The 16,739-nt window shown below is 42.6% G+C and overlaps 1 protein-coding gene and 1 long non-coding RNA gene across 5 annotated transcripts in view; one reads left to right on the forward strand and one right to left on the reverse strand.

The window, feature by feature from the left end:
- The window catches only part of LOC309654645, a 619,568-nt gene that overhangs the window by 260,488 nt on the left and 342,341 nt on the right, over positions 1-16,739 (reverse strand). The window lies entirely within an intron of this gene.
- Positions 1-16,739, forward strand: part of MPP7 (MAGUK p55 scaffold protein 7) — a 261,809-nt gene that overhangs the window by 227,390 nt on the left and 17,680 nt on the right. For all 4 annotated transcript variants that reach the window (XM_082448953.1, XM_082448952.1, XM_082448955.1 and 1 more), the window contains one exon: positions 12,537-12,617. In XM_082448953.1, the coding sequence (XP_082305079.1) occupies positions 12,537-12,617 (81 nt within the window). The remainder of the gene's footprint in view (positions 1-12,536; positions 12,618-16,739) is intronic.

Here is a 16,739-nt window from a genome sequence, read left to right on the forward strand (position 1 = left end):
ATATTTTTCACTGGATAGTAAGAGTAACAAGTCTGGCCAATAGCATAAAATGTCTGGGGGAAAATGTGGAAGAATTGTCATGTTAAGTAGTGCAGGTACACTGGAGGTAAACGTAGTAAAAGCTGCATCTGTGTCAGTAGCTTTGCACATAATATACCATCTTTATGTTTGTGCCAACATGTTCAAAGATCAATAGCAAAAATGAATAGTACTTGGTCAGAGCAACAGATTTCTTTCCAATATATAATTTAATATTAGACATAAATAAACATCGATTTTATTATTAATATACTATGTCTGTTACATGAATATATAGTATGTTAAAACTAATTGGGCTAATCTCCACCTACCCTGTGTCTCTTTCTGAGAAGTTTGTTTCCTAACAAATTAATACTATAATTTTTAGCATATTGACCTTTTATGTGTAAAGTACCACCCATCCTTATTTACATTATTAAATTCAATTTGATGCTCATCAGCCTTAAGAAAAACTACAGTCAAATTCTGTGCTGGATATTTAGAAATTAGAAATTACTTTATGTTAATTCTTTGTAGGACTACATGAGTGTCATTTGGAAAAAAAATACCACGTTTCATATATTATTTTCACAATAGTAATATATTATTGTTCTAGTAAATAATTATTCAGTGACTCAGGATCTGTGCTAACACATAAATAAGTAGATGGTTGAAGATTCAAAGTACAATGTCATAGAGCTGGGCCTTTTTTTTTTTTTTTAGAGTAAGAATATCATACCAATATTTTAAAACATTCTTTTGGTGTTCTTACAGTTTCAAAGTGCTATTGTAGGCACTGGTTTTACTGCCTCAATGCTTCCTTCACTCATTTAGCCTTTAAAAATTTTTAATTGTACATGTCGATTTCAGATTCAGAAAGTAGATCTTTTGGGGGGCCATGTTTACAGAATGAAAAACTTTTATGCTCAACTAACTATGAATTAATTTTGAAAGGATATTGTGCTAGCATTCTAATACAAACTTATTTCTTATTTTCTACACACAAACAAATCATAAATCCCTAAAAATATTCATGGAATAAAAAGAAAAAAATCTGAAAAGAGAACAACAGAAAAAACCTCAACCTCTCATAATTTCATAGATAATGAGTCAATAATTTCCACAGACTTTGGGGTCATTTGGGTCAAAGTTGGCATATATCTTAATTCTCCTACATAAAGACTGAGAATTTACATAAAGATTTTTTTCAAATCTTTTTAAAAATTATAAATTAATTTTTTGATTCCATATTTTTCATTTCAAAATGATCACCAAGATAAGTCCAGTTACCATCCGTCACCATGCAAAGTTGTTACAATATTATTGACTATATTCCCTATGCTATACATTACATCCCCTTGACTTAATCTATTTTATAACTGGAATTTTGTACCTCTTAATCTCCCTCACCTATTTCACTTATCCGACTGGCCCCCTTCCTTCTGGCAACCACCAGTTTGTTCTCTGTATCTTTGAGTCTGTTTCTGTTCATTCGTTTTGATTTTTAGATTCCACATATAGGTTAAATAATATGGTATATGTTTTTCTCCATCTGACTTATTTCACTTTAGCATTTAACTCTCTAGGTCCATCATTGTTGTAGCAAATGGTAAGGTTGCATTCTTTCTTATGGCTGAGTAATACTCCATTGTATGTATGGACCACACCTTCTTTATCCGTTCATCTATTAATGGACACAGGTTGCTTCCATATCTTGGGTATTGGAAATAAGGCTGCAGTGAACACAGGGGTGCATATATCTTCTTGAATTAATATTTTTGTTTTCTTTGGAAAACTATCCAGAAGTGGGATTGCTGGGTCGTATGGTAGTTCTATTTTTAGTTTTTTAAGGACCCTCCATGCTGTTTTCCGCAGCAGCTGCACCAGTTCACATCCCACCAGTGGTGCACCACATCCTTGCCAACAGCTGTTATTTGTGCTCTTTTTGATGATGGCCATTCTGACAGGTGTGACGTAGTATCTCATTGTGGGTTTGATTTGCATTTCCCTGATGATTAGTGATGTTGGGCATCCTTTCATGTGTTTGTTGGCCATCTGTATGTCTTCTTTGGAAAAAAAATCTGTTCTGTTCCACTGATGTATATGTCTGTTTTTGTGCCAGTACCATTCTGTTTAGATTACCATAGGTTTGTAGTATAGTTTAAAATCAGGAAGCATAATACCTCCAGCTTTGTTCTCCTTTCTCAAGATTGTTTTGGCTGTTTGAGGTCTTCTGTGTTTCCATATGAATTTTTTTCTTTTTTTTTTTAATTAATTTTTTTGCTGCATTGGGTCTTTGTTGCTGCACGTGGGCTTTCTCTAGTTGTGGCGAGCGGGGGCTGCTCTTCATTGTGGTGTGTGGGCTTCTCATTGTGTGGCTTCTCTTGTTGTGGAGCACAGGCTCTAGGCACGTGGGCTACAGTAGTTGCGGCATGCAGGCTCAGTAGTTGCGGCTCACGGGCTCTAGAGCGCAAGCTCAGTAGTTGTGGCGCACGGGCTTAGTTGCTCCGCGGCATGTAGGATCTTCCCGGACCAGGACTCAAACCCGTGTCCCCTGCATTGGCAGGTGGATTCTTAACCACTGCACCACCAGGGAAGTCCCTCCATACAAATTTTAGAATTATTTATTCTAGTTCTGTGAAAAATGCCATTGGTATTTTAATAGATTGCACTGAATCTGTAATTTCCTTGAGTATTATGGTCATTTGAACAATATTAACTTTTCCAGTCCATGAACACAGTTTATCTTTACACCTGTTCGTGTCATCTTCAATTTCTTTCATCAGTGACTTATAGTTCTCTAAGAACAGGTCTTTTACCTCCTTAGGTAGGTTTATTCCTAGGTATTTTATTCTTTTGATGTGATGGTAAACAGGATTGTTTTCTTAATTTCTCTTTCTGATAGTTTGTCATTAGTGTATAGAAATGAAACAGATTTCTGTATATTAATTTTATATCCTGCAACTTTACTGAATTTATTGATGAATTCTAGTAGTATTTTGGTGGCGTCTTTAGGATTTTCTATGTATAGTATCATGTCATCTGCAAACAGTGACAGTTTTATTCTTCCTTTCCAGTTTGGATTCCTTTTATTTCTTTTTCTTGTCTGATTTCTGTGACTAGGACCTCCAATACTATGTTGAATAAAAGTGGCAAATAAAAGTTTTTTCTTGTAGTTGATTTCTAGTCTAGTGGTTGGAAAAGATCCTTGACATAATTTCAGTCTTTTTACATTTATTGAGAGTTGTTTTGTGGCCTAGCATCTGATCTATCCTGGAGAATGTTCCATGTGCACTTGAAAGGAATGTTCTGCTGCTTTGTGGATAGAATGTCCTCTATATATCTATTAAACCATTGGATCTTACATGTCATTTAAGGCCACTGTTTCTTAATTGATTTTCTGTCCAGATGATCTGTCCATTAATGTTAAGGGGTGTTAAAGTCCCTTACTGTTATTCAGTTACTGTCAGTTTCTCCCCTATGTATGTTAATATTTGCTTTATATATTCAGGTGCTATTATGTCGGGTGCATATATATTTACAATTGCTATATCTTCTTGTTGAATTGATCCCTTTATCATTATGTAGTGTCCTTCTTTGTTTCGTTGCAGTGCTTGTTTTAAAGTCTGTTTTGTCTCATATAGGTATTGCTACCCCAACTTTATTTCTGTTTGCATTTGCATGGAATATATTTTTCCACCCCCTCACTGTCAGTCTGTGTGTGTCTTTAGATCTGAAGGGAGTATCCGGTAGGCAGCATATATATGGGTCTTGTTTTTTTAGCCAGTAATACTGTATGTCTTTTGATTGATAAGTATGTACTTATTACCATTTTGTGAATTGTTTTCTGGTAGTTTTTGTAATTCTTTTTTCTTCCTTTCTTTACCTTTGTTCTCTTCCCTTTTGATTTGATGACTATCTTTACTGTTATGTTTGGATTTCTCTCTATTTTGTGTGTATGTATCTATTACAGATTTTTGATTTATGGTTATAACGAGGTTCATATGTAACCACCTATATATATGCATGATTATTTTAACTTGATGATCTTAAGGTCTAATGCATTATAACAACTCTGCGTTTTCACTCCACCTCCTCCCATGTTTAATGTTTTTGACAGCATATTTTACATCTTTTTGTGTATCCCCTAACTACTCATTGTGGATAAAGATGGTCTTACTACTTTGTTCTTTAATCTTCCTACTGACTTTATAAGAGGTTGATCTACTGCCTTTACTGGTTGCTTGTAGGAGACTCCAGTGGGACCCTGCAGCACCCTCCTCTCTGGTCACCAGAGCTGCACGCTCTAGGGGTGCCTCTGTGTGTGCTGCGGGGGCTCTTCTGTCATGGTGGGGCTGACTCCTGTGGGCACGCTGGTAGGTGGGGCTGACCCCCAGTCCAGTGGGCGGCCCGGCCCTGCCTCATGAGGTGGCTGTCAGCCCACTGTTGTGCGGCGCTAGGTCCCAGCATGGCTGGTGCCGGCCCGCCGCTGGGCAGGTCAGTGCTTGGTGCTAACAGGCAGGAGGAAGGACTCCAAAACGGCACTTGCAGCACGCACGTAACTGTGGTAGAGTGAGCTCCCCAAGTGGCTTCTGCCTGCATCTCTGTCCCCAGGGGTGTGCCACCTGTCTCCTGCCTCTCCAGGAGGCTCTCTAAGACCAGCAAGAGGGTCTCATCCAGGCTCCTTTCAAATTACTGCCTCTGTGCTGGGATTTGGAGTGCAGGAGATTTTGTATTTGCCCTTTAAGAGTGGAGTCTCAGGCTTCCCTGGTGGCACAGTTGTTGAGAATCCGCCTGCCAGTGCAGGGGACACAGGTTCGAGCCCTGGTCTGGGAAGATCCCACATGCCGTGGAGCAGCTAAGCCCGTGCGCCACAACTACTGAGCCTGCGCTCTAGAGCCCGCGAGCCACAACTACTGAGCCCACGAGCCACAACTACTGAGCCTGAGCTCTAGAGCCCACGAGCCACGGCTACTGAGGCCCACACGCCTGGAGCCCATGCTCCCCAACAGGAGAGGCCACCACAGTGGGAGGCCGCACTGCAGTGAGGAGTGGCCCCTGCTCACCACAACTGGAGAAGGCCCATGCACAGCAACAGAGACCCACCTCCGCAGAAATTAAATAAATAAAGTAATTAATTAATTAATTAATTATTTTTTAGAAAGGGTGGAGTCCCTATTTCCCATGGCCCCCTGGCTCTCCTGAAAGCATGTCCCACTGGTCTGTAAAGCCAGAAGTTCTGGGGGCTCATCTTCTCGGTGCAGGACCCCCAGGCTGGGGAGCCCAGTGTGGGACCTGGACCTCTCAATCCTTGGGGAGAACCTCTGCAATTGTAATTTTCCTCCTGTTTATGGGGTATGGGTCTTGACTATACCTTGCCTCCACACCTCCTACCCATCTCATGGTGGTTCCTTCTTTATATCTTTAGCTGTATAAGATCTTTCCTGCTGGTCTTCAGGTTGTTCTCATTGATAGTTGCTCTGTAAATACTTGTAATTTCGCTGTGCCCGTAGGGCAGGTGAGCTCAGCGTCGTCCTTCTCCACACCCTCCAAAATCTCTGTAAGATAAAAATAAAGGCATTTTTACATTTAGTCAATGGGAATATTTGCCTAAATGTAAAGCTTTAAATAGAAGCTTTCTAGCATCATTTTATTAACCCCCAAATGGGCTGTATTTCTGTGGCTGAAATGAATGAGCCTTTATATAAAATCACACACAACACATTTGCCTACTGTAAGGAAGGAGTTACTAATTAAGTTACTAATTAAATGCACACAAATAATTAAAAGTAATGTGCCTTTCTAATTATCTTATCCATTTGATGTATTGTTTACAAGAATTTCAACTAATGCAGATTGATGCTCATGGCTTTATTCTTTCTTTCCAGAATTTGCACACAAAGTGATTTTCTAAATTCTTATGAAATTAAAAAAAAAAGAAACATACTTAGTTACATTTCTGCTTCGAATAGAAACATTCTTTTATTTTTAAAGCTAGCAAGCCCATCCACTTCAGTGCACTGCATGAATTCCACATTAGTGAACTCCAAAATGATTTTTTAATGTGCTTTTTTGGCTTTTCCTTTGATATCATCATTCCGTTTGAGTTTCCTTAGTCCTGAATCAAGAATCCTAACAGACATGCCCCGTGCATGTTGCCCAGGCCTGGGATGCTTGCCATCTTCCTTAGGTTTAGTTTAGGTTTCTCAGAGGCTCTGCACAGGATGAGTTTTGAGTTCACCGGATTTGACTTCTGCCACTTTTTGTAGCCTGAGTCTTGTATTCCACAAGCATAACTTTCATCGCTATTTAACGTGTGGGACGGCTTGGAATGGGGTGAGAGACTTTGCGAAGTTGTGGGTCACAGCCGCAAACAGCTGAGCAACCGGCTACCTGAGCCCGTGTCCTGTCCTCGGCATTCTTTTGGTAAGATGATGGATCGAATGGAAGGAATGCAGGCACACTGGCTTCTGAATGCCCGTGAAGCCATACTCCAAATGTGCGATCTTGTCATTGTCTCAGTTTTCTCATCTGTAGAACGAGGATAATTATACCTCTCTTGCAGGGATGTTTTGAGGATTAGTCACGGTGTATGTAAACCATGAAACACAAGCCTGCTGCATAAAAAGCCCTCATTGTGTCATCTTTGTCCTTACTTTTGCAAAGCCTGCTGTCTGTGATTTAAATACGTGCTATTTAGGTTATCTTCTCTGCTTCCCTTCAGCATGAACAAGCACAGCTGGAAACAAACTCTAGAGAAACTTATTTGTATACTTATGTGTAAATGTGTGTCACCAATTGTGGTAAAAATTTATACATTGAAGAGGAGATGAATGTGTCCCGTTACAGAGACGTATGAATAAACCTAAGTGAGTGTGCATCCCTAAACCAAATGCGGTGTAAGTAGTCTAAATACAAACCAGCCAACTAAAAATGTGAACTTAGGCCCTACCATGGAAAAAGGACACAGGACAGGAGTGTGGATGTAAGATGCGATCTTAAGGTCAAGATCTAAAAGAGGAAAAAGTCTATAACTTCACCTGTGTGGATGGCAGAATTGATCCAAGGGCCTGGCTGGGAAAATGCTGTTAAGTGGTCTGCCAGGCAATTTTGTAGTGAGAATGATTAAAATTATGTCCCTGCTTTAATCTTTTTGTGACAGTATCCCACCTTGAAGATGATGGCTTCAAATAACCTAACCTAGGGGAAATTTTTAAAATGAAAGTATTTGCCAGTGCACATTCTTGGCATGGTCTGTGGGTGTGCGGTAAAGCAGGGTCCCTGGGAAGAGTTAGCTTATGTAAGGGCTAAAATTGAAAACAGTCCAAGTTTAAGGACATCACGTGAGTAACAGCATACTTTCCCCCACTAATTCAAACATACCTACTTTTTTCCTCCAGAGCTGAAATAAATCACTGTGGTTTTCTGGCATGGGTAGAAGAAGAAAGAAAAAAATGCTAGACTTTCACTCAGCAAATTAGCTCACACTCTGGGAAGTACTCCAGAGCCCAGACCTACTGAAGGGACAGTGAATTCACCTCCCCCCTTAGTCCTCGGTGCCTTGGTGGGGAGCAGGCACGGCGGGCCAGGGCCTGCTATTTAAGTTGTAGTGTTTTGTTTGCTTCTTCATTTTGAGCATATATAATTGGGTTTGCATCATCTGCAAACCATTGTAAAGCCCCTTGTTTTTCTTGTTTGTTTTCTGTTTATTTTAAAGAGTGAGTTTTAGCACTTACTCAAATCTTGTTTGTCCCTACGGAGTAGATAAGACGCATGAGCCCCTGCATGGTGCCTGGCGCTTCGGAGACAACCAGTAAATGCTTATCACTGCCCCCCCCACACCGCCTCATCTTGCAGTCTCGCTTTACCTTGATGTGATTCCATTCACAGGGAGACCCCAGCCTGCGTCTGAAGCACACTGCGGTCCTTGTCTGAGTTTAGGCAGATGGGATTTCCGTCCCTTAAACTCACTGTTCCAGAGCCAAAGTCATCCCCTTCGCTTCCGCTTCTGTGTATCTTAAGATCAAGGAGCCAGGTTCACATGTGAGCCCCACCGACTTCTGTTATGACTTGGAGCACGTTCTCTAAGCATCGCGTCCAGACATGCTAGGTGCAGATGCTTCTTGCTTTAACTCCCATGCCTTTGGTTCATTCGGCAGATAGCTTTACCTCCATAACAGCATAGTCACTGAGCGTAACTTAAATAAATAAAACAACCTAACGAGTGCCTCCAGTTTGCCAGCTAGGGAAACAGTTGGTGAGCAGATAGATGACATCGCTGTTTCCAGGTCTGTTCGAGGGTAAAGACACGTATGCAGACGGTCATGACGGAGTGTGATCGGCCCTCTGACGCGCAGGGGCAGGGGACACAAGCACTCGGCGCCCGACCCACATTTAAAGTGTCAGTGGGGCTTCCCTGGTGGCGCAGTGGTTGAGAGTCTGCCTGCCAATGCAGGGGACACGGGTTCGAGCCCTGGTCTGGGAAGATCCCACATGCCGCGGAGCAACTGGACCCGTGAGCCACAACTACTGAGCCTGCGCGTCTGGAGCCTGCGCTCCGCAACAAGAGAGGCCGCGATAGTGAGAGGCCCGCGCACCGCGATGAAGAGTGGCCCCCGCTCGCCGCAACTAGAGAAAGCCCTCGCACAGAAACGAAGACCCAACACAGCCAATAATAAATAAATAAATAATTAATTAAAAAGTATTAAATCTTAAAAAAAATAAAAAGTAAAAAAGCGTCAGGGAAGAATCCCTGGGGCGCATCTGAGACGAAGCCTGAATCAGCCAGGAAAGAACAGCAGTGTGTTTGCGCCCGCGAGCGGCGTGTGACGGGGACCCAGCAGCACAGAGAAGACTCCGCCGCGGTGCAGCGCGCAGGGCCTCAGGCCGCCAGGCTGTGCCGTGCAAGGCGGGAGGGGCGAGGATGAAGGGTAGGGAGAGAAGCGCGGCTCCCAGCGTGCAATCCGGGCAGACACTGGGTTCTCCTCCCAGTGGAGGGGTGGGAGGTGACGGGAGCCTGGCCCGGGGTGCTGGGGACACGGGTGCACGGTGTAAGGAGGGCAGTGCAAGGTTAAGGACGGTGTTTCTTCGTTTTCTTGGTCATTCTGGTCGTTTCAAGGTAGGAGACAGTGTGCACTTCAAGTACTGGTGGGAAGGAGCGCGAAACAGAGCGCGAGAGAGGTGCAGGCGCAGGGGGAGACCTGCCTGCGAGGAGGCTGCAGCTGGGGGCTGGGTGTAGACGCGTCTGTCTGTGGAGAGGACTCAGGAATTGCATGTGTCGGTGTCCCCAGAAAGGTGCTGCCGGCTGCTGGGCGACGGCGCAGTGAAGTTGCTGCTGAGCACGTGTGGGAGCGGCTCGGGGGCGGACTCAGGAGCGGGGCACAGGTGTGGCGTCCGCCTCGTGTGGCAGCAGGGGCGGTGGCACGTCATAGCTCTGAGGATCTTCGGGAGGGAAAACCGACAGCCTTTGGCAACTGTTTGATTAGAGGGGAGGTTCCAGGTGTGAGGAGAGAGGAGATTGGAGGGTTGGGATGACCGTGTGGTGATCCGGGAAATACAATCAGGAAAACTGGGTAACTGCTGGAGAGCCCAGGGGTCTGAGCTCTGTGGGGAGCACGGTGTGTGCATACCTGCTCCCGTTGTGCGGGTTTTCTCAGTCCAGGTGCAGACGAGGAGAGCAGCCATGAGATTGACCTTGGGCTGGAAGTTTCCGCGACAAGTGTGATAAAGGCCAACGTGGAAGAGCTTTGAGGGTATTAGCAAGATGGTGGGAGATACCACAGCCCAAGGAAGTGAAGACACGAAGGGCTGTTAGACAAAAAGAAAGGAAAGAAAGAAAACACTAGAGGTCCTTTTGATAAGAGGGGGAATAACTGAGTGAGAGGGCTAATGACCAGCGATTGGGGTCACACCGGGAAGCCTGAATTTAGTATTGCAGTGATGAAATAGCTCCTAGTGAGGCAGAGTCAGGGTTTGCCTAGTGTGTGGTTGAAGTGAAGTAGAGAGGAAGTAGGCTATCTGCAGGGGTGTTGAAGTCGCCCCCGATGACGGCAGGATTGGGGTGCAGAGGTGACGAGAGCCAGCGCTCGGGTCTGAGAGCAGTGGTCCCAGACGGGGCAGGACCGCCTACCGCGGAGTGTCATGGACTTTTGTGAGGGCACCTTTCTTTATGCAAATGGCTGAGGACGCCGAGGATGTACACCTGACATTTTTTTAGGACAGAAACCTGTCCTGCGTCCCACACGACTTCCCAGTGTCATGCTAGACGCTGAGGGGCTGATAGATGACTCACCTGTCCCATCTCAGGGGAATTGTTTTTACGCTGCACTTGCACATACACTGCACGTTCTTTGTAAAAGTTTTATTTTCTTCACTTTGATAGCCTTGATGTGTTGTATCCCTATTTCCTTATTAAGGCTGTTTTTTCTTCTCTTTCCTTATCATATTCCAGTAAGACCCATCCGTGGTTTCCATCTAGTTGCTAGACTTTATTCTGATGTTTACCTGTACCCTTGGGCTTTCATTCTCCTGTACTTTCTTGTACAGAATGGCTCCTGAGCTTTTTATTACGCTGAAGTCCAAACTTATTTAGAATAAGTAGGTGCAAACATCTGACTTCATTTTCTCCAGTCATGCCCGAGCATTTACATATTGAAATACACATTGTTTTATTGTAAATTACTTTTTTATGTTTCATATGTTACAGCTAGGGCGTTATATTAATTTGGAGGGAGAAAGTATATGCACTAGCAAGTTGTATCAGCTGTGAATGCCATTTCAGGATAAAACTGGGATATTACAGAGTATTCATTTTAAAAAGAGAGCCTTGAGAACTACTGTCCTGGGGCAGTTCCCAGAGAACTGGTACCCAGCAGCAGTGTGTGGGAAGGTGGAAGGTGTGGTGCATGACCAGCAGGGGGCAGGTCAGTGTGTACAGGTGGAGGCCCAGGAGTAGCGCCGGAGCAGAGGAAGGCACGGCCCCGCCCCTGCCTCTTCGTCTTGCTCCCGTCCCCCCCCCCCACCCAGGTCCCCACCCTGCTCTGCTCTGTCCTCCCGGATGCTTTTCATTCTCCGGCATAAAACCTTATTCTCTTCAAAGCCTGGAAGAGTAAGTAGGCAAGGGAATGAACCCTTGACTACCTGGGTGCTGTGCTAGTTACCAGACATGGGTTTTCGTTATTCCTCCCAAAAAAGGGAGCACAGTTCCTTTTAGGATTAGGATGAAATCCAGCCAAGGCTCAAGGACGAGAACGTGTCCAGCGTCTTAGTCCTTTCAGGCCAACACAGCAACATATCACAGCCCAGGTGGGTTATAGACGACAGACTGATTTCTCACAGTTCTGGAGGCTGGAAGTCAGAGACCAAGATGCCAGCAGTAGGGGCGAGGGCTCTCCTCTCTCCTTGTGTCCTCACATGGCCAGGCGCTAGGGGCCTCTGTGACATCTCCTATAAGAGCACTAACCCTGTTTATGGGGGCTCCACCCGCGTGACCTCAGAACCCCCCAGAGACCTTTGCTTCTAACAGCATCACACTGGCGTTAGGGTTCCAACATGTGAATCTGGGGGGGACACAGAATTCAGACCACAGCATCGGTGTCCCCAGGTGAGGGAGTAACGGGGATCTAACGGAGGGCAGTCTGGCCCTGCAGCTTGTGTTCTGCTCAAGGCGTGACACCGTCACTAAATAGACCTCGACAGCAGGGCTGTGAGAAGCTAGCCTTCCGGGGCTTGTGTCCTTCTAACTCTTGATTTCGGACTCATATTTGAGACCATTCTTCGTTTTCTGGCCCCAATCTGTTCATCATTTTGTGTGACTCTCCCAACCCAGTTACTTTCTCTGAAGGCGGACTTCACTTATCTTTTCATCTTCACAGCATTTACTACATGCCTTGCTCACGACGGGTGTTTAGTATGTGCACGCTGATTTAAATACATAAGGTCTATGTAAGTTTTCAAAGGCTTAAGGACCAACTGAGAATAAACAGTGTTGCAGAGGAGCTTGACGTTGCACTGATGGTTTTGCAGGTTTAAAATGCGTGATTAGGTTTTTGCAGCTAAAACAGAACCAAGGTTCAAAGATTTTCTTTTACTAGGATCTAAAAACGTGTAAAATTGAAATGATCCCTGTCCAGACTGTGTAATTCCGTTTTTTTAGGTGCACCTATTTTTTAAGCTCTTCTGGACACCACTACCTGTTCATGTACTAAGATACTCTTGAATATGTTTCATTTACAACAAAGATTTCTAATCTTTTTAATGGAAAGATGGCGATTTAAATTTAAAAAGTAGAAAAGAGAAATATAAAAAGACAGGAAAGGTAAAGAAATAAAAAAGTAGAAAAGCAAGCAAATAACTCCCAGTTTTTTCTTATGTACAACTTAACTAGAGATAATCTCTTGACTTGGGATGCATGTGAAGTTGGATACGCGTTTTCAGTCTGTCTTACGGATCATGTCGATCATAGCAACGTTTATATGGTGTTCTGTTCAGGAATGAATTTCTGTTTTCCTGTTTTTCAGGTCCTGTAGGAGTAGGTTTGAATGAACTGAAACGAAAACTGCTGATCAGTGACACGCAGCACTACGGCGTGACGGTGCCCCGTAAGTTCTGTGCTGTTTGCTGCTACTACTGCTGGCCCAGCACATGCACAGCATGTGTGCTGCAAAGCCCCGCTGTCAGCCCTCACATGTAGACCTCACCACAGCCCTGGGGAGTAGGGAGTGACGGTGTCCACATTTTACAGAGGAGGAAACTGAGGCACAGGAGTTAAGGGGTTTGCCCTAGATGACACAGATCATCGGCAAGGTGTTTGTTGCTTTCAGCTTCTCTACTCTCATTTTTTATGGTGGATTTTAATACAGGTATGACATCAAATTATTACAAGTTTTCTGCTCAGTAGAAGTTTATTCTGTTTCTTCAATTTCCAGAGTTTTCAACGAGCTTTTAAGATTAGAAGGGCCAAACTGCAGAGAGCTGAAGGAGGCTTCTTATAAACGTTTCTTAATTACTTTTCATATTGTAGTAATTGGCATATAGTAATTTTTCATGGCCATATAACCCAAATGTGGTAGGCTTCTTTTCAATATACAGAATTAGGTCTATTTTTACAAAAGTGGTTTTCACTGGCGTTCTTACAAGTGAAATGTGATCCTGGAAGCATTTTGATACCCAGAATAAATGCCATTTGACTACTTAATAGGTTGATGTTAGGGAACCATCTAAAAGACTAGATTAAATGTTGGCTTTTTAAGTGGTTTTAGTAATGTTAAAAAAAAAGTCATTTGTATAATGCCCTTAGCAGTGTTCACTAGTTTGGGACTAGTTCAACTTTATTTTAAAATTATAGTTTTCTGTTACCTTGTTACGCCTTGTTACTGCATTTTTCCAAGTTATCGTTTGTAATCATTTTCAGCCGTAAGTTATAGGGCTGCTGGTTTCTACCAACAGAGATGAAAGTAAAGGAAACTGGAAATATGGAATTAAACAGTTGCTTTTTGTTTCTACTTTAATTATGTACTTCTCTCACAAAAGCTGAATTGCAATATACAAGTCATTAGAACATTTTACAAAACAACTGTTAAGCTTACAGGTGAGCTATTACAGAAGAAACCTAGAAGATGGAAAACAGATTACAAAGGGAAAAAAAACAAATTTAGGAATTTCCTACTGTGTCTTCATTGCCCTTATTTGTCTTATTTTGCCCTCCCAACAGTGGTGTAAGATGGGCAATATCTCCATGTCACAGAGGAGGAAACAGGTGAAAGCATCTTTGATTGACTCAGAGGTTCCATAGGCAATAGCTGCCCTTGGATTTGAAGCCAGATCTCACGTTCTCCCTACCATATAATGCTGCACAGCCCTTTCCAACTCCAGATTCTCTTTACTGTAGCCCAGTTAGTAGTAAAAACTAATTTCTTTTGAAGAGGATAAAGGTTAATAAGGCTGCCTATCAAATGTAACCCTCCATGATAGTTTTGGTATTACTCAGGGGCACTTTGGACTCAAGTTAATCCAACTATTAAAATACTGTTTGCATCTGAAGTTGTTACAGAAGTTAACAACATCCAGAAATGTTCTGGGGCTGAGACTCTCCAGAGAAATCCCTAAAGGAGTAATTTTCCTTTTTAAACAGGTGTTAATGTCAAAAGATCCCCAGAACGCAGTGTTTTCCATACTTGCCTGATAATAAGAGTCTCTTGAGGTTCTTATGAAAAGATTCCAAGGCCTTTCCAAAGAGATTCTCCTTCTGGAGACCTGACAAAATTCCTGAAAATCTGTACTTAAAGCAAGTATCTCAGGTGATTCACTGTGTCAGACATGTGTGAGAAATACAGCCATAGCATCAAATGAGGATGATTTAATTAATTAAGAAGATATTTTAAGAGCAGTTTTGGAATTTTAGATTGCTTTGCTTTGTAAAAGACTTGTAGGTAGAGTCGTGATTATCTGGAGAAAAATTATTGCTTTGATTATACCGCCAGTATTCTGTTTGATGTTTAAATTCTCTGTTCCAAAAAATGTACCAGATATCCACCAGAATGGGTAAATGGAAAAGATTTGGAGCAGTGGAACTCTCGCACATTGCTGGGGGAGGGGAAGCAGAGTAATTCAGCCACTTTGGAAAACTAAGTATCTGTTGAGGCTGAGCAAACCTGATACCCTGTCACCCAGCCGCTCCACTCCTAGGACACTCCTCCCAGAAACGCATACAATATGTACTCAGATATGCATAGAAACAGTACTCAGAAGAGCTCAAAACCGGAAGCTACCCCAGTGCCCGTCAGTAGTAGACTGGATAAGCAAATGGTGGTATATTCACACAGAGGGATATTGTAATGCAGTGATAATCTGCTACCGCGTGCAAAAGTACACATGACTCCCACAAACATTATGCTGAGCGAAAAGAGGTAGACAGACGCAAAAGAGAACGTGCTTATGACTCCCTTTTTATAGATGCAGGAAAGGCAGTGCTAATAACGTGCTGTTAGAAATCTTGAGGAGGTGGGTTGGCGGGGGATTCTGCGTGCTGGCAATTTTGTTCTTCAGAGTGCTGGTTACACGGGTGTATTTGATGTGTGAAAATTCATCAGGCTTACATGGGAATGTCTCTGTATATTATACTTCAGGTTTTTAAACATAAAAAAGAAACGCTTGGTAGTTAATTGTTGATTTAGTTAATTTCCTGGTTTTGATATGTACTATAGTTATGGAAGGTGTTACCCTTGGAAGAAGCTGAGTGATGGTTACATGAGGCCTTTATGTGCTATTTTTGCAACTTATTGTGAATCTATGATTATTTCAATTTAAAAACACTTTTTAAAGGGATGCTAAGTTAGGTAAATGCTATTTCTTTCGTGCTGAAATGGATGAACAAACTATATGATCTTTTAAAATGATCCATACAGCCATATTAAACATGCCAGGTTGCTTTTAAAGAAAGTGGTCAGAGCCCCTGATTTCTGCCTAACAATGCTTCTGTGTGGGAAAGTTCATCCTTGATAAGCAGCATCAACATTCTTTTAAGGCCACAGTTTATCATAACAAGTCTATATGGCTATTAACTTAGTCTTTCAAAAGGCTTTTTCAGTAAATTAAAATAGTTTAACAAAGCGTATTAGAGTGGATATCAAATGCTTGATGGGTTCCAGAGTGTTTGTAGCCTGGAATTTGGGCGCTGTGTCAGCCAGCCACACCCGTTAACCACTCTCTGTGGTTTCTCATGAAGGTGTATGTTAGAGTTGCGCGTTGTCGGAGGTTTCAAAGTCCTGATGCTCTAGAGCGCGTCTTTGTGGATAGGATATCTCTGTTGAGATTTCTAAAAATATATGTGTATATTGCACGTCAGGGGGCCAGTTAAAACTTATTTTTTCTTCTTCTCTCACTGTGGTGGTCATTCTGGGGTTTTGTTGGGAGCGCAGGAAGACAGAGGAGTTCGTCTCATGTTTGATGTTTCTCTTAAACGATAAACATGGCACTTAAACAGTGAATCATGGCGAGGTAGTGGCCTGTGGTGTGGTTTGGTGCCCATCTTTGCCTTCTAATTCCTTCTCATAAGAGTTTTCTGACCCCTGATTCAGGATGGCTCACGTTAATGAGTGTATGAGATTCCTACGGTGCCTCATTACAATGAGGCAGTAAAATTCTTCACCAGTAAAACCACATCAGACCTGGATAGTTCAGGTTGATCATGATAAGCAATTTGGTTGTAGATGTGTTACCTTATAACTGTGTTTAGCGGTGTCATAAATGTCTTATTCACTTGATTTGGGTTTAATAATATTTTTAACCCTCCCAAGGGGATTCCATGTGTCCGTGCAGTAATCCTTAAACTGTGTGTTCCAGGTTTTCAGTGTTCTGCCATTAAAATTGAATAGTTGTATTCAACCTTTTCTCAGTTCATGAGAGACAGATTACTGCACACAAAATCCCCGGTTTTGATTGTCAACAATACATTTTTCTTAAGCCTACTATTTGCTAAAGGAATACCAGCAACAACAATAACAATTAAATAATAAATGAATATCAGCCCTAAGCTCCGAAGTAGGGTCTCATACTAACCTTAATATCTTTTATATTCTTGGATGCGTATTATGTTATATACACTTTAATAGAGTCTGTTTTTCTGCTGTGAAATTCATTCTCAGCTTTTATGGTAGACTTAAATTTATCAGTATTCCGTGCTGTTCAGCAAAGTAAGTGACCTTCCGTAAAGGACAGCACCA

Source organism: Balaenoptera physalus (genome assembly GCF_965194825.1).
Source record: "Balaenoptera physalus genome assembly, chromosome: 2".
NCBI lineage: Eukaryota > Metazoa > Chordata > Mammalia > Artiodactyla > Balaenopteridae > Balaenoptera > Balaenoptera physalus.